The sequence below is a fragment of the Symphalangus syndactylus genome, chromosome 5 (assembly GCF_028878055.3).
Source record: "Symphalangus syndactylus isolate Jambi chromosome 5, NHGRI_mSymSyn1-v2.1_pri, whole genome shotgun sequence".
In the NCBI taxonomy this organism is placed as follows: domain Eukaryota; kingdom Metazoa; phylum Chordata; class Mammalia; order Primates; family Hylobatidae; genus Symphalangus; species Symphalangus syndactylus.
In genome coordinates, this window is record NC_072427.2 from 40,098,285 (window position 1) to 40,119,133 (window position 20,849).

General features: G+C 50.0%; 1 protein-coding gene across 32 annotated transcripts in view; it reads left to right on the forward strand.

Annotated features, from left to right (window-relative positions):
- The window catches only part of MEGF11 (multiple EGF like domains 11), a 381,686-nt gene that overhangs the window by 273,461 nt on the left and 87,376 nt on the right, over window positions 1-20,849 (forward strand). For all 32 annotated transcript variants that reach the window (XR_008657670.2, XR_008657671.2, XM_063638864.1 and 29 more), the window contains one exon: window positions 20,421-20,667. Coding sequence is in view for 30 of the 32 variants with exons in the window: in XM_063638864.1 (XP_063494934.1) it covers window positions 20,421-20,667 (247 nt within the window). In the remaining 2 variants the exon portion in view is untranslated. The remainder of the gene's footprint in view (window positions 1-20,420; window positions 20,668-20,849) is intronic.

Consider the following 20,849-nt stretch of genomic DNA (forward strand, 5'->3'; position numbering starts at 1 on the left):
TGCTACAATTTATTGTGCATTTATTGTGTGCTTGCACTGTGTAAAAACATTTAATTACTGCAACTACCCTACCATGTCAGTGCTATTATTATTTACATTCTACAGATGGGAGAAACTGAGGCACAGCAAGTTTTAGTAACTTGTCCAAGGTCACCTGCAGAAACAGGACTTGACCCAGGTCCATTGGCCTCCACAGCTCATGCTCTGAATTCCTATACCTTAATGCCCAGACCCAAGCTCAGGCCCAGGCCAGGCCCCCACAGTAGTGATTTCCAAGTTCTCCTTGGTCCACTTTAAACCATGAGGCAAAAACTTGTCTGGGGCTCTCCTGGGCTTTGTGAGTGACCAGACCCCACCCCCGTCCTCACCCTTAGAGAGCTCTGCTGAGGAGCCTACCTCCTGTTTGTTCATTTTAATAAGATTGTTCTCTCTCTCTCGAGCCTGAGTGATGACGGGTAGCCAGCTAGAACTAACTACAGTGTTAACTTTGCCTTGAAATCCTCTGCGAGCTCTGCAGCTGGAGACAGCTTGAGCCGTGAGCTCATTAAGCAACAGAAGGCTGTCTCCACACCACCAAGATGCAGGCAAGAAAACCTGTAACAGATCCACTTTTACACTGAGTTGGAAAGATCTGTGCTCACCCAATCCCCAACAACTTGCTTGGGGTTGTGGTGTGAGGGGAGGCGATTCCATTTCCCACCCCCAGTATTCAATTAGCTGCCAATTAGGCACTGAAAGGTCCCCCATCCCCCTGCCAGCCCTGACCCAGAAGAGGAGAGGACCGCAGAGCTCTCAGCCCAGGCTCAAAGGCCTTTTGATTGTGCACCTGAGTTTATCCTGCTCCTTTCACTCAGGGCCTGGCTTCCTTTGAAAGTGAAATGTTTTAAAAGGAAAAGAAAAGAAAACCCCACACTTTGGGGAGGCCCACTGGGACCCCCTTTGGTTCAAGCATCCAGTTCAAATGGCCTCCCAGCGACCCCCCTACATCTCCTAGCATGTCAGTCTGGGACAGCCTCACCTAGTCCTCCCACCTCCACCTCTTCAGGACCCAGCCATTGTGCGGGGGGGAGATGAGAGAGAAAGATAAGTGGGGCAGAGTAAAGGAAGTGAAAATGAGAGTGAGGCCACCGAGGTGGAAATAGAGACAGGTAGAGAGAGAGGAGAGACACCAGGGAAGCCGCTTCTCAGCCTCCTGTCCTCCCAGGGTGGTGCTGAGCAGCAGAGTGACGACCACCATTTTAGTATTTCAGCTTCCAGGGAACCCAATGCTTGGCTGTGACAGCATCCTCTACCCGGCTCTGGAGTGCAGAGGCTGGAGACCTGAGGGGCTCCCAATCCTTCCAGCCTGGGGAAGTGTCTATTTTTCCTCAGTTTCTAAGTGCCTCTTATTCCTCTCTCCTCCCTTCCTTATACCAGCCAGACAGAGCCACGAAGTACAGATATTCAGGTTGTGCACTGCATAGAATAGACACAGAGAAACTTTCATGGGGGCGTGTGGATGTGTGGAGGTACTCCAGCCTTCCCAGCAGCATCCAAGAGCAGCAGGGAGCCTCTCCAACATGCACTTATTGGCACACACTGATGGTGGCTGCTCCCAATCCTAACTCTAGACGTCCTCTGAGGCCAAATTTCTGTCCCCACATGTCAACTCTGAACCAGACAGGTTAGAGAACCTAGAGACTCTCCAAGCAGAGTCTCCTGCCCAAGTGTTTCCCACACACCTGCGATGCCATTTCTGCCTCCAGCCTTTTGCCTATGCTGTTCTCCCAAGCCCCACCCCATCCTTTAAGCCCACTCTCCCTTCAGGCCCCACCAAGTCTCATCTCCTCCTAAAGCCTTCCCAGCCCTGAGGCTATCCTCCTCCTCCTACCTCAAGTGCCTTCATCTCTTCCTGGGGGCTTTGGCTTCTCCACTTTTAGCGTGATTTATCCATTGTCTTTTTTCTTGTGGAATAGTGCCGCCGCCTCTCCACTCTAGGTTGTGAAGACCTGAGGACCATGTCATTTTGTCATCCCTAGCTTCTCTAACCATTTCCTGTATGGAGTTTGCTGATGAATTATTCATTGAGTCAACAAATATTAATATCAACCCCCGATACACATCAGACAGCATGTTATGTCAGAGATTGTGTATACAGTGGGGAACAAAACAGACTTGGGCCCTGCAGCTGGTGCTTCTGCTTTTTTTTTTTTTTTTTTTGTAAGAGACAGTTCTCTCTCTGTCACCCAGGCTGGACTGCAGTGGTGCAATTATGGCTCACTGCAGCCTGGAACTCCTGGACTCAAGCAATCCTTTCACATCAGCCTCCCAAGTAACTGGCACTAGGGTGTGTACCACCATGTCCAGCTAATATTTAAAAATTTTTTTGTAGAGACAGGGTCTCACTATGTTGCCCAAGCTGGCCTTGAACTCTTGGCCTCAAGCCATCCTCCTGTCTCGGCCTCCCAAAGCGCTGGGATTACAGGTGTGGGCCACCGTGCCCAGCCTGCAGATGCTCTTGATTCCCTAGACCCCTCGGTGCTCACCTTTACACACCAAAGGCTGCCCCCAACAAGCATCTGTCACTCCACCACAGAAGGACACACAGAGCTAGTGGGGAGCACCCAACACCTAAGCTGCCCTTCACCAAGGACAGGATAGAGAGGCTGATGGATAAATGCCCTGGCTTCCGTGCCCTTGACTGGGATAACTGAGGCGGTGGCCTTCATAGTCTCCGAGAGGTCCAGTGGGTTAAGCAGCACTTGTACTTCATCTCCCTTCCCTTCCCTGTGCACTGCCCCTTTCCCTTTCCTGGCTTCCTGGAGCCACCTCAGGGTCTGCTTCTGGGGAAGCCCAAACCAAGTGCCTCCCCTGAAGGCATTTTTACAGCCAGCAGATGATGATAATGACCTACTGTCAATCCTGACAGTAATTCCGCTACCTAATTAATTTGCTTGCATATAGCATGATGCCTTGATCATTGACTTTATTCATTCATTCATCTCCACATTTTCTTGAATGTTTTGTTGAAACGTAGTACCGAGCACCTCCTTCTTGCCAGGCATTGAATAAGGTACTTTTGTACTATATCCTGATGACAACCCTATCAAGCACACAAGAGCCCCATTTTATAGGAGAGATGAAGAAGCTGAGACCCGAGGAGTGAATGCTTCCTCAGGTCATATGGGTGGTAAGAGGCAGAGGTGGGATTTGAACCCAGGTCTGTGTGATTCCAAAGCTCAGGGGCCTGATGGGTCAGCATCCACCTTAACCCAAGGCAAAAAGCAGCAGGCACATGAGGTGGAGGAAGCAGGAATGTTCTTGAAGCTTCTCTAAGGAGGAAGCATTAATCTGAGCCTAATTAAGGATAAGGCGGCTTTTAGAGGATGGAGAAGCCCCCCTCATGTAGGGTCTGCAGGGTCTTTAAGGAAGTGATACCGGGTAGGTGCAGTGGCTTACCCCTGTAATCCCAGCACTTTGGGAGGCCATGGCCAGAGGGTGGCTTGAGCTCAGGAGTTTGAGACCAGCCTGGGCAACGTAGGAAGACCCCATCTCTACAATTAAAAAAAAAAATAGCCGGTCATGGTGTTATGTGCCTGTAGTCCCAGCTACTCAGGAGGATCACTTGAGGCCAGGAGGTCTAGGCTACAGTGAGCTGTGTCTGTGCCACTGTGTGCCAGCCTAGGCAACAGAGCGAGACCCTGTCTTAAAAAAAAGAAGTGACACCCACATGGAGGACAAGCTTAGTCCTTTGGAAGAGGCTGGGCCCCGTCAGACAGAATGAGGGGGTGCTGAGGCCTGGGCCACTTCTACCAAGTGAAGGTCATTAGATTCCCTCCAAAGTCCCAAACCCCTAAGAGCTCCCAGGATGTTCCAGCAGCATAAAATGTGGATGTCCTGCTTAATGAAGCCTCCTGCTGCTGCGGGCCACGCCTGAGGTCATGAGAAATCCTAAGGGTCATTAACCTCACGCCATTTGCTCAAGTGCTGGCTGTGTTCCTTGCTGGGTGACTGACGAGGCCATCAGCTCCCAGAATGGCTTTGATCCTCCCCACACCCCCGAACCTCCTACCATAACTCTCAGCTGTATGCGGGAACCCACCACCACCATGACCTGCCCTCTTACGTCTCCAACTTCTGACAAACGCAGCACCCGCTTTTAGTGATGGGTAAGAAAGATTTCAGGAATCATCGCTTGGCACCCAGAGACATAAATAACAATGAGGGGAACTATATTTAGTGAGGCCTCCGCTGCTCCTAAAGAGGGGCGCTGTAATTTAAGAAGTCTCGGTTTGTGTACAGCTGTCAGCACATTTTCTGAATCTCCTGGATGCACTGAGCTGCCCCAACTGCTCCTCCTGCCCTCGCCTGGCTCCTCCCTGGCTGTGTCTTTCTTACCTGGCAGGGGAGTGCATCTCACCGGCACTGGGCAGTGTCATGAACAAATCTGAGGAGTGGAAAGACTCATTCTCTCTCTCTCTCTCTCTCTCTCTCTCTCTCTCTCTCATTCTAAGCGAGCTGGCACTGGCCTACCAGGGACAATGATGAGCTGCAGAGAGGGACTCTCTCCCTCTTAGACCAAGATTGCAAGTCCTGCCACAGGGAAGTCCTGCTTTACTGCTTTTGTGAATTCATGATGGAGCACTTAAAGTGCTTCCCTTTGCTCTTAAAATCCTAGCTCACTGCTGTGGCCACACATCACCTGCCTTCTCTACCTCATCTAGAGCCACCTTTCCCTCACAGTGCCCCCCACCCCTTGGGCACTGTGCCCATGCCTTGACTCTACCAAGCCTTTCCCCACCCCGGGACATCTGCCCGAGCCCTTTCTTCTTCCTAGAAAGCACTTCTTACCTCCTGCTCTTCCCATGGCCATCCCCTTCTCATTCTTCGGTTCTCAGTGTCTGGGTCACCTTCTCAGAGCGACCTCTCTGGCCTCCCAATTGAAAGGAAGTCCCTCTCATTGTTTTCTATCAAGCTCTTGTTTATACCTCCATACCCTTACTGCAACTTATAATTATATACTTACTTGTTAATTTATTCACTCATTCAGCAAATATTTATTGAGCATCTACTATATGCCAGACACTGTTCTAGGTGCTGGGGATATAACAGTGAATAAAACAGAGCCCCTGCCCTCATGGAGCTGACATTCTAGTAAGAATACCAGACAGTAAACAAAAGGATGAAAATAGGCAATATAGTGATTACATCGTATTAGATAGAATAAGTGCTTTAAAGAGAAAAATGAAGCCGGAGGATAAGGGAGAGAGCTTGGAAAGGGTAATCCAAGAAGACTCTAAAGATGTAGTGTTTGAGCGAGGAATAAAGGCCTTGCTTTGCTTACTGTCTCACGTTGCTGCTGGGCTGTGAGTTCCAGGACAGGACCATGGTGCTTTTATTCCCCACTCAATCCCCAGTGCCTGGCACACAGCAATCAAGTCTTGTTGAGTGAATGAGCAAATTACCCGCCAAGCCGACCTCCTGCTGCCGCAGCAGAAGTGTCATTCCTCGGCTTCATCCTGGCAGATCCCTGGAGCATCCAGTCCCATCCTTTGATAATAACTCTCAATAGACAGGATGGCCATTTGTCACTCACTCTCAGGCCTCCTCTCTACAGGGAAACCAGGGGTCATTGTCCAGAGTGATGGATAGAGTGTCCTCTGACGGGCAGACTCAGCTGGGAGCTCCTCTCAAAGTCCCTCCCCTGCCTGGGGACAAATGGACCATGACACAAATAGCATAAATAGCAAGACAGAGTTGAGGAAGTCCCCAATCCCAAAGCGATGTGCTTCCCACCTATAGGTGGGGCCCATGTGAAGTGACTCCACTGGGGAAGTGGCACCATGGAGAATGCTGGGTGGACCTGGGGTCTCAACTGTCCGACTCACCAGACCAGTGGCCTTGGGCAAGCTGCTTCACTTCTCTGGGCCCCGGGCTATCCATTTGACCAGTGGGAATGTCAGTGTTTGCTCTGGTCAGCATAGAGGTGCTGTGGAAGCTCAAAAGTATGCTAGATGGTGCCTCACGCCTGTAATCCCAGCACTCTGGGAGGCCGAGGTGGGCAGATCACTGGAGGTTAGGAGTTCGAGACCAGCCTGGTCAGCGTGATGAAACCCTGTCTCTATGAAAAATACAAAAATTAGCTGGGTGTGATGGCTCACGCCTGTAATCCCAGCTACTCAGGAGGCTGAGGAAGGAGAATCACTTGAACCCGGGAGGTGGAGGTTGCAATGAGTCAAGATCGCACCACTGCATTCCAGCCTGGGCGACAGAGTGAGACTCCATCTGAAACAAAAAAAAGAAAAAAAAAAGTGTGCTAGAGATAAACAGGGCTAATAGCAAGTTTCCTACAGTATTTAAAGGGCAAGTTCATTGCACAAGAACTTGGAAGAAGGGCTATATAAAGTGAGGCAAATGCTCATTTGCTGTATTGGTTTGGAAATTCTATTTCTGCCTATCATTCAATGGCAGCTGTGAGCGGAGGTGCCCAGCACTCATTTGCACCCCACACTTTGCTTTCCCGCTTTGGACGTGCTCTTCTCATCCCTGCCCTATGGATTCCCCCAGGTACTCTAAGAGATGGAAGGCGTCTCAAGGAGCGTCCAGTGCTAGTGTCTTTATTTTACAATGGAAAAACTAAACGCCAAAGAGGGGATGTGTCTTCCCTAAGGCCACCCCGAAAGTCAGCAAAGGAGCCTGGACTAGGACCCCAGTGTCCACAACTCCCAGATGGGGTGAGAGGCAGGGAGGTGGAGGCTTCCCCAGGACTCTGGTGACATCTGGATGCTCTCCTCAGGCAGGTCCCTTACCTCTCTGTGCCTCAGTTTGCTCATCTATAAATGGAGATGATGGAAGGGTGCAGTAAGATACTACTTGTAAAGCACTCAGACAGTGCTTCACATATAGTAGGGCTCATTGTGTGTTTGCTGCCACTGCCCTGGATGTCCTGAATGCAGCCAGCAGGCGCCAACCCACCAGGCAGCTGGTGGGCACCCTGCTCTGCCAGTAAGGAAGTCATTTGAATATCATCCTTGGTTATATTTATCATCCCCAAGTGCCTGGTCCCTTAAGTAGCACAGCAGCTTCTGGGAGTCCACAGGACTTCCTGAAGGAGACAGAAAGGACAGGAATCTTGCCTAGCTGCAGTAAAACCACCTGCAAACCTGTCTTGATGGGCTCTTCAGCTCTCCTCTGACCTGCGCCTCACCCAGTGCTATTCAGAGTGTGCTCTCTAGACATGCAGTCTAGGGGCTATTACTGGCCAATGATGAAATAAGTAAGAAATTGAGAGTAAACGTTTAGCAACCTTTATAGTAATTTTGACATTGCTGTCACAGCCACGCACATGGTTGGAGGGTTCCTCTCGTTGAGCAGAGTATAGACAAACTTGGGTGTTGTCAGATGTTCATGATGAGTCCCAGGTGGTATGAACATCATAGGAGTCACGCTCAGTGAGGACAGTATGATGGACTGGAAAACAAACAAAACAACACACTTGGTCTTTCCCCATGGAGAGTTTGGGAAGCAGTGATCTAGCCTTCCCAGGCCCTCTGCAGCCTACCCAGGCTGTGTACCCGCCTTTCCGGGCTGCCCTGCCAGCCCTGCACGCCTCCTCCCTGTGCTCTTACCGGCCCCTCCACTCAGACTGTCTTCCCTTGCGTTCCCACCCGTCAGAATCCCGTTCCTCCTTCAAGATCCCAAATCAAATCTCACTTACTACACAAGGCCATCCTGGGTAGATTAACCCCTTCCCCACCACACCCAAGCTCCCAATGCACTTTGACCTCTAGCAAGCCCAGCCTTCAGCATCTCTTGTGACCTCTAGCTGCTGCACTTAAGCCCCACCCAGTCTGGACCCTACATCCAATCAGTTCTTAGTAGACCTAGGCCAAAGCAATTCCAAGCACCGGGAGCACCAGTTGGCTCCAGATGTTGCCTTTGCCAAAATGAAAGGTGGCTCAACTGTGAATCCCTTTGGCTGGAACAGTGGTGGTGTGAATGCTGCTGGACGATCAGCAGAGCCAGTGCACCTGCTGGTGGGAACAGCCTCCTGCCAGGCCTTTGGGGTGCAGCATCGACTCACAGGATGAGCAGCCCAGAGGGAGGATCCCAGGTCCCTCCTGCCCCTGGCCCACGGCCCCCTTCTGGCTGACTCTCAGGGTGCCCAGGTCCAAATCACCCTGACTTGCTTCACCTCTCCCTCGTGCCTGTGAACCCACAGATAAGCTGCTGGAGTCACTTCAACACAACTCCTCTCTCACTCCTCTTTCCCATCTGGTGAGAAAGGCCCCCATCTCCAGCATGAATAGGGCAACAGGTCAGGCAGGCCTTCATTCCAAAATGCTCCGTGGGCCTACCAGGGAGCCGGGCCTCTGCACAGCCTCCACTTGCACTGCTCCTGTCTCTGCTTCCTGCTTATTCTTAGTGGGGGTGTGGCCCGCAGTGCCAGGCAGAAAGTCCCTTAGGAACAGTGCCACTCTGACTGCCTCCCTACAAGCATCCTTCTCGGTGCTGGGCCCTGAAGTGGCTGCTCAGTGAGGGTGTGATGGAGAAGAAAGAACTTCCAGCGAGAACTTCCTCAGTGAGACCTAGGGAAGAACTTTCTGAGTGTGAGAGGAATTAAACACAGACATTTAAAGGCAGAAATTAGGTTTTTGCACACCCTCCCCGCTTTTAGCTGCTTAGTGCTTTGTCCTTGTGTGAGGATCCAGGTCGAAAACACAGCAGCTCTGGAGCCCTGGAGATGGGAGGTCCAGTGCCCCCGTCACAGCCCAACCCCGCTCCAGGCAGAGGACTCCTCTGAACTCCATGGGCACAGCTTGGCACACAATCATCTGGCCTGATCCTGTTTTTTGCCAAGGGGGACACTGAGGTCTGGAAAGGTGGTGCCTTGCCCATAGCCCATGACAGAGATAGAGAGAGGCTCCCTCCTCCAGACCAGACCTCATGGTTTGAAGGAAGTCGTGGGGAAGGGGAATGATGGGAAAATGGTCATGTCTGGAGTTCACTCCTCACAGGAAATGGGCTTGGACCCCACAACTTCCAATGCCATTGCCCATTCCAACTGTGAATTCATTTCGCTCAGAGCCTACATGGCTGGGGAAGCATCACCAAATTCCCCTTGATCCCTACCCTCTCCCTCCCCTACCTGCCCCCACACAGCCTGAGACTTGCTCAGGGACCCCAAAAGGCAAGTGAGGGCGCCACATCGGGGAGGGTGCAGGACCAACAAGGCTAGCCCAGGTGTCTCTGCCAGCTGCCTTTGAAAGGCTCTTCCAAAGAGGTAATTCCTTTGTGCACAGACATGATTTATGAGGCTTTCCTGGCAAATTGTGGAGATAAATGGTCTTTGGGGCTGGGAAGCTTCAAAGGCAGTGATGCAAACAGATCAGAAGGAGCTGGGCCACTGGGAGCTGGGCCTTCATTAAAAGCCTGTGGGTGGAGGGGAGGGCTTTGAGCAGAGCTAAGGACAGATAGCTTTCTGGGTCCCTGGGTCCCTCTGGGACAGCCCACTGCAGTTCACCTCTCACCCCGAGCCTCACAGACCTCGTTGCTGTATAGTGTAAGGTGAAAGTGCTGGGGTCACTGAGTTGCATTTATCTGCTGGGATAAATGCCACAGGGCAGAGGTTGGGGGTGGTGCATGAGTTCTGTCTTGGACTCTAGAACAGCATGGAGGACAGTGCGGGGTGCTCCTGCCGGGAGCGCAGGTAGGTGGCACCAGCCTCTGTGATCAGCACTGTCTGGAGACCTGGCAGGAGTTCCGGGAGTCTTGCTCCTCTCCGGCCTCTCATGGGTGATCTGGACAGGTCGTCTGGCTCTCTGGGTGTCAATACCTTCTTCTGAACAAGGTATAAAAGTACTCCAATGCTCCAGCTCTGCGGTGCCTCCCAGGTCCTAAATGTCCTCATCTCAGAAACAGGCCCGAGATCACACTTGCTGTGAGGTTGTGGGCAAGCCACCTAACCACACCTGCCCTTGGTTCCTTCCTCTGTGAAGGGGGATAACTATAGCTATCCTGAGCAGTTGTGGCTTAAACTGAACAAGATCACACCTGCAAAGTCTCTCATACTTACTGTTCCTTCCCATTATCTGTCCACACAATACTGTGGCATTCTACATCCAGAGCAGATGCTGATTTTTAAAAAAAAAAAAGTCCCTGATAAAGTCCCTGAAGTTGATAAATTTGACTTTCCCTTCTTCCCACCTCCTCTCTCCTAAAGCAGGTTAATAAACATACACATACCCTGCTGAATCTGGCTTCCAGATCTGCTAATTGCAACTTGGATATTAAGAGATAACTGAGATATTAATGGCTGATAGTGCCTCAGGATGTGACTAACCGCCCCCACACACAGAGGCACAAACGGGGTTGTTTGCATTTTAATAGGGATTCCTGCAGCCCCTGAGGAACGGGGTCCTAATGGTGCAGTGCCAAGCAGGCGCTGTGATATTTGAAGCAGGGGCTCAGTGTCGGTTTCGATTCAGCCATCTGCAGAGAGATGCCCGGCTCTGACAAAACTGTTCCTGAATCTCCCCACTCCCTCCTGAAATGTTGATGGTGATACTCCTGGTTGAAATGGACCTGGCTGCTTGGAGCTGTGGTGGAAGCTATGGCAATAGAGATGAGGAAGGTAATGAGCTGCAACAACTGCCTTTGCTCAGGGCATTGAATGTACCCATGGCCTTTGTTCCCCCTCCTGCCCTGCTGCCTGAGACACTGCCCGCTCCCAGGCCTCCTTGTCTCTAACCTGACAGCAGAGCGCCCTCCCCAGTTTTAGCAGGCAGCTTGCCCAGAGCCCCTCTCATCACCCCGTGTTCTGACAGTTTCCCATTTGCTTGTCTGTTTCTCAAACTGACTGCAGGCTTCTGAGCCCCTAACATGATAGGTGCTTGATAATTGTTTGACATTGAACCTCTCATCTCATAATAGCTGGTGTGATGGGAGGCAAAGAGCCCTAGATGGATACAGCCAGCTAGTTTCAAATGCAGTGGTCCAGTTTGTTAGCTGCGTGGTCACAGGTAAGTCACTCAGCTTCTCTGGCCCAGTTTCCTGACCTGTAAAATGTGGAGGGTACACAAGATGACTTCTAAAGCCTAGCAGTAAAGAAAGCCAATATATGACTCTCAACTTCACCTTTCACAATCAGGTGATGTTACCCACTGCCAGGGGATGTTTGTCAATATCTGGAGGCATTTTTGATTGCCACAATTGTGTGTATGTGTGTTGGGGAGGTACTACTGGCACCTTGTGGGTAGAGGCCAGGGATGCCACTAAATGCCCTGCAATGCACAGGATGATTCCCCATAGCAAAGAATTTTCTGGCCCAAAATGTGCTGAGGTTGAAAAGCCCTGATTTAGTTATTTAATGTCTCTGAACCTCAGTTTTCTCATTGGAAAATGGAATCATTATCACATCTCACATGGTTTAATTCAGATCCTCTTTGGATGAAGCAGGGTATGAATAACTGGCACAGGATTAGTAAGAAAATTAGAGGAAACAACCCATGGGAGAATGCAGCTGGTCCCTGGTAAGCTCTCAGGGTTAGGGTTTTCCCCACATGCATGTGCTCATTCCTCCATCCCTGCCACCCTGGGAGATGGGTGGGACATGGAGCTGCAGCCTCTGTGAATCCCAGCCTCCCCTTGGAGGTTTAAGGGAGGTATAGATGGTGTGGTTAAGTAACACCGAGTAACAAGTTTAATAAATAGATCACTAAGAGCTAATGATACATCATTATAATCCTGTGCTGTCAGCATCTTCTAGGCTTAGGGACTGTCAGGAGATTTAGGTTTTAATCTACCTTGGTCTATTAATATTTAATTCCAACAATCTAAGTGGCAGAAAGATAGGAAACTGAGTGATAGCTCAGCTCAGAGCTCGGGTAACCACCTCCAATTTTTCTTTTTCATACAAACACACCTCCTATCCCTGTGTCCTCTGGCCTGTTTCTCAAGTGGGGACATTTGGCAACAGGGCATAGAATCACACAGCATTGGGACTTGAAGAGTCTCCAGCATTTACCTACTGTGTTTGTTTGTTTGTTTCTTTCTTTCTTCCTTCCTTCCCTTTTTTCCCTTCCCTTCCCTTCCCTTCCCTTTCCCTTCCCTTCCCTTCCCTTCCCTTCCCTTCCCTTCCCTTCCCCTTCCCCTTCCCTTTCCCTTCCCTTCCCTTTCCTTTCCCTTCCTTCCTTCTTTTTTCTTTTCTTTCTTTCTCTTTTTTTCTTTTCTTTTCTTTCTTTCTTTCCTTTCTTCCCTTGCTTGCTTGCTTTTGGACAGGGTCTCACCACGTCACCAAGGCTGGAGTACAGTGGCGCCACCACAGCGCACTGCAGCCAGACCTCCCAGGCTCAAGCAGTTCTCCCACCTCAGCCTCCTGAGTAGCTGGGACTACAGGCACATGCCACCACACCAAGCTAATTTTTATAATTTTTGTAGAGATGGGGTTTTGCCATGTTGCCCAGGCTGGTCTTGAACTCCTGGACTCAAGCTATCCTCCTGCCTCAGCCTTTCAAAGTGTTGGGATTACAGGTGTGAGCCACCGCATCTGGCCCAGTATTTCTTAATGGGGACATCTCTGGCATTTTTTATTTGTATTTTATTCATCTTATTTTTAGAGACGGAGTCTCTGTTGCACAGCTGGAGAGCAGTGGTACAGTCATAGCTCACTGCAACCTCGACCTCCTGGGCTCAAGTGATCCTCTTACCTCAGCCTCCTGAGTAGCTGGGACTACAGGTGTACACCACCACACCTGGATAATTTTAGCTTTTGGTAGAGACAAGGTCTCACTGTGTTGTCCAGGCTGGTCTCAAATGTCTAATCTCAGTGATCCTCCTTCCTCGGCCTCCCAAAGTTTTGGGATTACAGGTACGAGCCATTGCACCCAGCCAGGATACAGTTTTAAATTGTGTACAATTGTCCCTGGGATTATTTGCGACAACCTACATTCCCCCTCTCCCATTTCCAGATGCTGTCTTGGGGAGGGTGACCTACTCCAGGCAAGAACCACTGATCCAAACTTGTCATTTTACAGGTGTAAAATCAGAGGCCCAGAGAGAGGAGCAGGCTGCCCAGGAGTGCCCAGCATTGGCTCTGACCCATCCTTCAGTGCTCCCTCAGAATTGCAGCTTAGGCCTGGAAAGAGCGGAGGGGCTCAGCCTCGGAGAACTTGACTGTGCTTTTACTGGGGCAAGTCAGTTGACAAATGGCCTCGCTCACTGGCAAGTCACTTTATTTATCAGCCGGAATGGGTTCCAGCGGCTGCTGCTCTATCTCTGCCTCCCTGCCTACTGCTTTGTAAACTTAGGAGCAATCCCGTGACCTGTCAGCTCTCGCTGCTGCTTCTGCGGGTGGGGTGGGAGACTGGGGGCCACAGACCTTTCTGGGAGGGCAGGAGAATCACTTGAACGTGGGACACAGAAGTTGCAGTGAGCAGATATCGCACCACTGCACTCCAGCCTGGGGGACAGAGCAAGACTCCATCAAAATCAGGCCTTCCCATTGCTGGAGAGGAGAAGGGAGGTAGGGGCCTTGGCCCAGTCCTTAGTACAAGCTGGGGCAGCTCAGGGGCAGTGGCTTCCAGGTTCGTTTCCATCCCTTGACCTTCAATTCAGAGGCTGACTCCTCCTCCTTGCTGGGTCTCAGGATTCCTGTCTATGGAATGGGAAGGACTAACCTTCTCTCCCACCCCACCTCCAGCCCAGCATCCTCCTGCACATCTCCCTGAGAGGACCAGTGAGAACAGAGATCATGGGAAAAAAGAGTTCTTACCTGGGGAGCTTTTCAAGGGACCTATGCTTGGGCCCTACCACCCTAGACCAATTCATTTGGAATGGCCATGGGTAGAGCCCAAGCCAGAGTGTTTCTTAAAACTGCCCCAGTGATGCTGATCTGCAGCCATGCCAAGAACCACTGTCTGAAGAAGTGAATCCTACAAGCAGCTGGGAGGGGGTTCTTTGGTAGCTGGGAGAAGGACTGGCCAGGCACCTTCATCAGCACTGCTGACAGCTCTTCTTGTGTCCCGCTGAGATAGTGGATGTGGGGAAAGTAAAGGGTAATCACAAACGAAGGACACACCTTAGCTCCTGTCTTCCTCCAGCCCAGAGAGACTCCAGGGCTAATGCAGCAGACTGGGCACAGGCACCTAAACCTTCCTATACAGTAGCGAAGTCAGAAAAGTAATGGTCGGCCGCATTATTTATTATTCCTAGTACAGTCCATAACGGCATCAAAACATATTTAGTTGTGTCCCTTTAATGAACTGTCTTCAGGGACTCTAAAAGATACTTATATCCCAGTGTTCACTGTTGTCTTGTAGACAATAACCAAAAGGTGGAACAACTCAGTGTCATCAACAGACGAATGGATAAACAAAATGTGGTCTGTCCATACAATTGAATATTATTCTGTCATAAAAAGGAATGAAGTCCTGATACAGGCTACAACATGGATGAACCTTGAAAATATTATGCAAAGTGAAATAAGCCAGATACAAAAGATTGATATTGTATGATTCCATTTAGAATCTAGAAATATCTAAACAGGCAAATTCATAAAGACAGAGGGCAGGTGCAGTGGCTCATGTCTGTAATCCCAGCACTTTGGGAGGCCGAGGCCGGTAGATCAATGAGCCCAGGAGTTCAAGACCAGCCTGGCCAACATGGTGAAACCCCATCCCTACAAAAAAATAGGAAAATTAGCTGAGTGTAATGGTGCACGCCTGTAGTCCCAGCCACTCAGGTGGCTGAGTCAGGAGAATCACTTGAACCTGGGACACAGAAGTTGCAGTGAGCAGATATCGCACCACTGCACTCCAGCCTGGGGGACAGAGCGAGACTCCATCAAAAAAAAAAAAAAAAAAAAAAAGGCCAGGCACTGTGGCTCATGCCTGTAATCCCAACACTTTGGGAGGCCAAGGCGGGCGGATCACGAGGTCAGGAGATCGAGACCATCCTGGCTAACATGGTAAAACCCCGTCTCTACTAAAAATACAAAAATTAGCCAGGCATGGTGTGGTGCATGCCTATAATCCCAGCTACTCAGGAGGCTGAGGCAGGAGAATCCTTTGAACCTGGGAGGTGGAGGTTGCAGTGAGCCAAGATCACGCCACTGCACTCCAGCCTGGGTGACAGAGCAAGAATCTGTCAAAAAAATAATAAAAAAAGAAGCTTAAAGGTTACCAGTGTGGTAGGGGTGGAACTAGGGAGTTACTACTTAATGGCTACAGAGTTTTTCTATTTGGGGTGATGAAAAAGTTTGGAAATGGTGCTGATAGTTGGTGCAACACTGTGAATGTAATTAATGCCAATGAATTACACACTTAAAAATGATTAAAATGGAAATTTGTATGCTATATATCTTTTACCACAATAGAAAAAAAATCTGAGTAAACAACAGATACTCTTAAGAGAATAAAATTATGGGAAATAGGGCCAGTCATGGAAAACCTAGGACCTATGCCCACCATTCACACATAAACCAGTCCCTGACAAAGGCACTTGTGGAAAATCAGTCTCTGCTCTCACCTCTTTGTGGATTTTCAAGGCTGGCTGTTGAAGCCCAGGCTGGCTGCCAGCATACCATGTCCATCTGCAGTAGGTGCTATTATTATGGGTTGTTGTGAGAATTAAATGAGAAAATTCACTTTGCACCTTTATCTCATGACTTGGCATTAGTAACTGCCTGATTTTAAATTTGTAGTTACAAATTTAAAAGCCTGTCAGTGAAGAAGACAGTGGTGAAGCCATTTCCCCTCTTGGGGACCCAGGGGCACACTAAGCCTGGACCCCAAAGTCTGAAGCAGTCAGCAGGGGAAGGGGGTGAGTTGCCCAGCCTCAAGGAACAGAACAAGCCGGGCCGCACACTTCTGGGTGCCCTTCAGCCCTCAGTAGCTGCCCAGAGGCAATCTAGCCACTTAAAAAATCAGCCGGTAATCCCAGCTACTTGGGAGGCTGAGGCACAAGAATTGCTTGAACCCAGGAGACAGAGGTTGCAGTGAGCCGAGTTTGCACTGCTGCACTCCAGCCTAGGCAACAGAGTTGAGACTCTGTCTCAAAAAAAAAAAAAAAGAAAAAAAAAAAATCAACCAAAGCCCAATATAATTAGGAAGGAGAGCCTGGGACAGAAAAAAAATGTGTGAGGGGTGACATTCCAAGGCCAAACTGGTAAGAGTTTCGATTCTCTGGGAAAGAACGCAAAGTCCTCTTGTAATTATAATGACGGTAGTTTCTAGTCACCTTCAGCAGAGTTGATAACTGACACGCTGCAGCTCTGCCTCATTTCTCTGTCATTGCTGGGGAATGGGGTGTTTTAAGTGAATTTTCCAGATAACTGAAGCTTATCCCTGTGAACCCTAACATTGTTTTTTTTGTTTAATCACTCTGGGGGGAAATTTCTCTGGAATGAATTACACACTTCTCTGCTTCCTTAATCAGAATATTCTAAATTGAATGTAACTTCTTCCTGTCAATTTGGATATGAGAGGCTATTTGCCCCTATATTAATGGCTCCAAGTTGCTTTGCTTTTTTCCATCTATAAATGTTTCCTATTTCCATAGTTTCTTACTATGACACAGAGCTCTTGCTCACATACTTTTTAGGAGCCCCATAAAACATGCAGACGTTGGCCAGGTGCAGTGGCTCATGCCTATAATCCCAGCACTTTGGGAGGCTGAGGCAGGTAGATTACCTGAGATCAGGAGTTTGAGACCAGCCTGGCCAACATGGGGAAACCCTGTCTCTACTAAAAGTACGAAAAATTAGCTGGGCATGGTGCCTGTAATCCCAGCTACTCGGGAGGCTGCGGCAGGAGAATCGCTTGAACCCGGGAAGCGGAGGTTGCAGTGAGCTGAGATCGCGCCACTGCACTCCAGCCTGGGCAACAAGAGCGAAACTCTGTCTCAAAAAAAAAAAAAAAAAAAAAAAAAAATATATATATATATATATATATATATATATATATATATAGACACAAACATACACATGTGCATATACACACACTCACATGCCAGTTTGTGTTGTGAGAAAGCAGAGTGCCAGGCTTAATAGAATTGTGTTTACATGTCCTTCTATAATGCCCTGAGCCACCCTCATTAGAGCACTTCCTTAGTGTACCATGAATGCGGCTCCAGCATTTCTGCCCCCACTAGACTGTGCACCCCAATAGGGCAGGGTGCTTTCTGGCAGTAGCAGGTCCTTGGTAAATGTTTTTGAACGGACAAGCAGAAGAATGAAAACACCCAAGTGTTACCATGTGGACTTTATGACAATATTCTGGCTTCCTTATCAGGCGGCTAGTTTTGCTTCCTACTGGGTTTTGGCTGTGCCAGAAAGAACAGAGGTTGTTTGATAAGCAAAGCATAACTGTATGCCCTGGGATGCACCGAGAACAAACTGCCTTTTGGCTCCAACAGTTTCATACAGAACCAAGGTCTCAGGGCAGTAACTGCAGCCCCAGCAAAGGAAGGAACTTCCTTGTGCTGGATCCTGGGGTGGTTCACAGTGATGAACAGAGAAGAAGTGGCTAGTCTTTGTGGTATCCCTGATCTGTGCTTTGTGGCTGCCACCTTGTCCCCAAGGCCACCTCTAAATTTCACTCCTTGGACTCATCCTCCAGAAAGTGTCCCAAAGACCTGCAGTGGGGAGAGCTAGAACCAGGAGACCTGGGCTTGCTCTTGCTGTAACCTCAGGCAATCACTTAACTTCTCTGACCGTGTATTCTCCAACTGTCAAATGCGAAAATAAGAAAACTTAACTTACACAGTTGTGAGGATTAAATTTTAGTCATGTACGTAGCACTTCTAGGATGGTGCCTGGCACACAGGGAGCTTTTAAAATGTGGTTGTCTGGCTGGGCGTGGTGGCTCACACTTGTAATCCCAGCACTTTGGGAGACTGAGGCAGGTGGATCACCTGAGGTCAAGAGTTTGAGACCAGCCCGGCCAACATGGTGAAACCCCATCTCTACTAAAAATACAAAAATTAGCCAGACGTGGTAGCACACGCCTGTAATCCCAACTACTCAGGAGGCTGAGGCAGGAGAATTGCTTGAACCCAGGAGACAGAGGTTGCAGTGAGCCGAGATCACACCACTGTACTCCATCCTGCCTAACAGAGCGAGACTCTGTCTCAAAATAAATAAATAAATAAATAAATAAATAAATAAATAAATAAATAAATAAATAAGTAAAATGTGGTTGTCATTATCATAATAGAGTCACAACATATGGACAATAAGCTATGTGAATTATACTACGTGTGCTTGGCAACTAAAAGAGAAATGGTACCATAGATAATTCTGCTAGTCCTTCTGCTCACTGAATGTGTGTCCCAAAGAAAGGATGAGGTAGGAGGTGCTGGACTGCTGGATACTCAGTCACTGTCTGTCCTGTGAGCATTTTTTTTTTTTTTTTTTTTGGAAACGGAGTCTTGCTGTGTCGCCCAGGCTAAAGTGCAGTGGTGCAATCTCGGCTCACTGCAACCTCTGCCTCCCGGGTACAAGCAATTCTCCTGACTCAGCCACCCAAGTAGCTGGGACTACAGGCGCACACTGCCACGCCCATCTAATTTTTTGTATTTTAGCAGAGATGGGGTTTCACCATGTTGCCCAGGCTGGCCTCGAACTCTTGACCTCAAGCAATCCACCCACCTTGGCCTCCCAAAGTGCTAGGATTACAGGTGTCCAGCCTTCTGTGAACCTTTTTCAATGTGAGTGGAGGCTGTAGCTATAAATGGACTTAATTTTTGCTTTACTCACTGTAATAGCAGGTGGAAAATATAGGGTGAGACTCACTCATAACTTGGCAGTTCAGTTTGTGTGTGTGAATACTTGGGGCACAGATGAAGAAGGGATGAACCAAGATAGGGTAATGGGAGTTCCAGGCCTTGGTGATTCTGTCTGCTAAAGGATGATGGGCAGGCTCCATGACATTGACCACTTGACCTTGGTCAGCAGGTAGGAGGGACATGTCGGGGACTGGTGGGGCTGATCCTTCCACCAACCTTCAGCCCCCAAAGACCACATGCACTTACTGGCCACACTGGAACCTTGTACCCTTGTACACGCCCAACACTTGAATGCCGCTGTATCTTTGCTTATATTGAGCCTACCCCAGTGACACCTTCCCAGTCCCACTCACCTGCCCCCTTTCCTCTCTGAGTGTCTAAACCCTAGAAACCTGGAGCACAAACAGCAACAGATAATCTCGGTGACCAGCCATTCCAGTTTGCCCAGGACTGAGGGATTTCCCAGAATGTGGAACTTTCGGTGCTGAAAGCAAGATGGTTGCTCACCCTATTAGGCAGACAAGTGAGACATCCTTTACAGCCCACTTGAGATGGCTTCTGTTTTAAGAAGTCTTGCCTGGTCTCCTTAGCGGGGAGCAATCATTCTTTCCATCCAACTTCTCCCAGAACATTATGTGTGCCTGTCCATGCCTGAACTCCACACCCCACTTTCACCCCAGAATTTGAGTGAATGAGGCTATAACTGAGGACATCTTGTTATCGTGTGTCCAGTATGCATCAGGTGAGGGTCAGAGTGGAAGGTGGCAGCAGGCTGGGTGACCTCTCTGGGGCTCTGCTATTCAGCCCCTTTCCATACCCATAGAGTGTGAATTTCTGCAAAACGGGCTCAGCTATCTCTCTTTGAAACATTTAATTACCTGTAAAGATCTTGAAGGCTGTCTGTTACTTCCCAGGGAAGCCTTTCTTTTTCCTGCTCCTTCTGAAGCTGGCTGCTTGGAAAGTAATGAAACTGAACTGAAGCTGAAGCAACCAGGGGGCATAGGCATTACTGAAAGGAAGAAGCATGAGGAAGAGATGAAAAGGGTGGCAAGGAGATGGAGCCAGGGGAGGGGCAGGGAGTTAGAGGAAATATTCCCAGAGAGTGAGTGAAATGCAAAAGGTGAGAAAACCAATGCCCGTGGGGAAGAGGGAGAAGGGGGCGGGAAAGCTAGAGAAATGGGAGCTGGAATGGGCTGAGTCCCGCAGGTCCCAAGAAGAGGGGTAGGGTCACAGAGAAGAGGGGTGGCAGATGGGAAAAGAAAGGACCCGGCAGAAAGGAACAGAAACAGGCAGCCGACCAAGAGCTTAGCAAAGAGGGATGTAAACAGCTTGTGGCTCCGGAATTTCAATACAGGAGAGGGGGGTTTAGGGCAGCCATTTGGTTGGAAGAGAATGGCTGGACCAGGAGATGGGTTCTGAAGCTGCCTTGAGGAAACAAACGCTCTGCCCTTCTTAGCCTGTGTGACTATTTGCATGGCTTGGTGGAAGAACTGATGCAGGTTATGAGGCACCAAAGCTTCCACCCAGGCACCCTTGATGCCACCTGTCCAGGGAGGAGCGCTGCAAAGATGGGAAGGCCGCATGGGCCTTGGTTCCTGGCCCCTGCCCCAAGGAGAGCCTGCAGGGCTCCTGATCCCTGACTGCCCCGTCTCTTGCAGGCTGCGACAGCGACCACTGGGGGCCCCACTGCAGCAACCGGTGCCAGTGCCAGAACGGCGCCCTGTGTAACCCCATCACAGGCGCCTGCGTGTGCGCCGCCGGCTTCCGTGGATGGCGCTGCGAGGAGCTCTGCGCGCCTGGCACCCACGGCAAGGGATGCCAGCTGCCGTGCCAGTGCCAACACGGTGCCAGCTGCGACCCCCGCACCGGCGAATGCCTCTGCGCGCCTGGCTACACCGGCGTCTAGTGAGTCCCGCGGCAGGGCCTGGAGCGGCGCGGGGGGGAGAGGCCTGAAGGGGCGGGACCTGGAGGGGCGGGACTTGGAGGGTGCCTGGGTGGGGAGGGTGGAGGGAGTGGAGGGGCTGGGGCGGGGCCTGGAGTGGCTGCCCTCACCGCAGCTGCACGCCCAGCCCTGGGCTCCTTGTGGG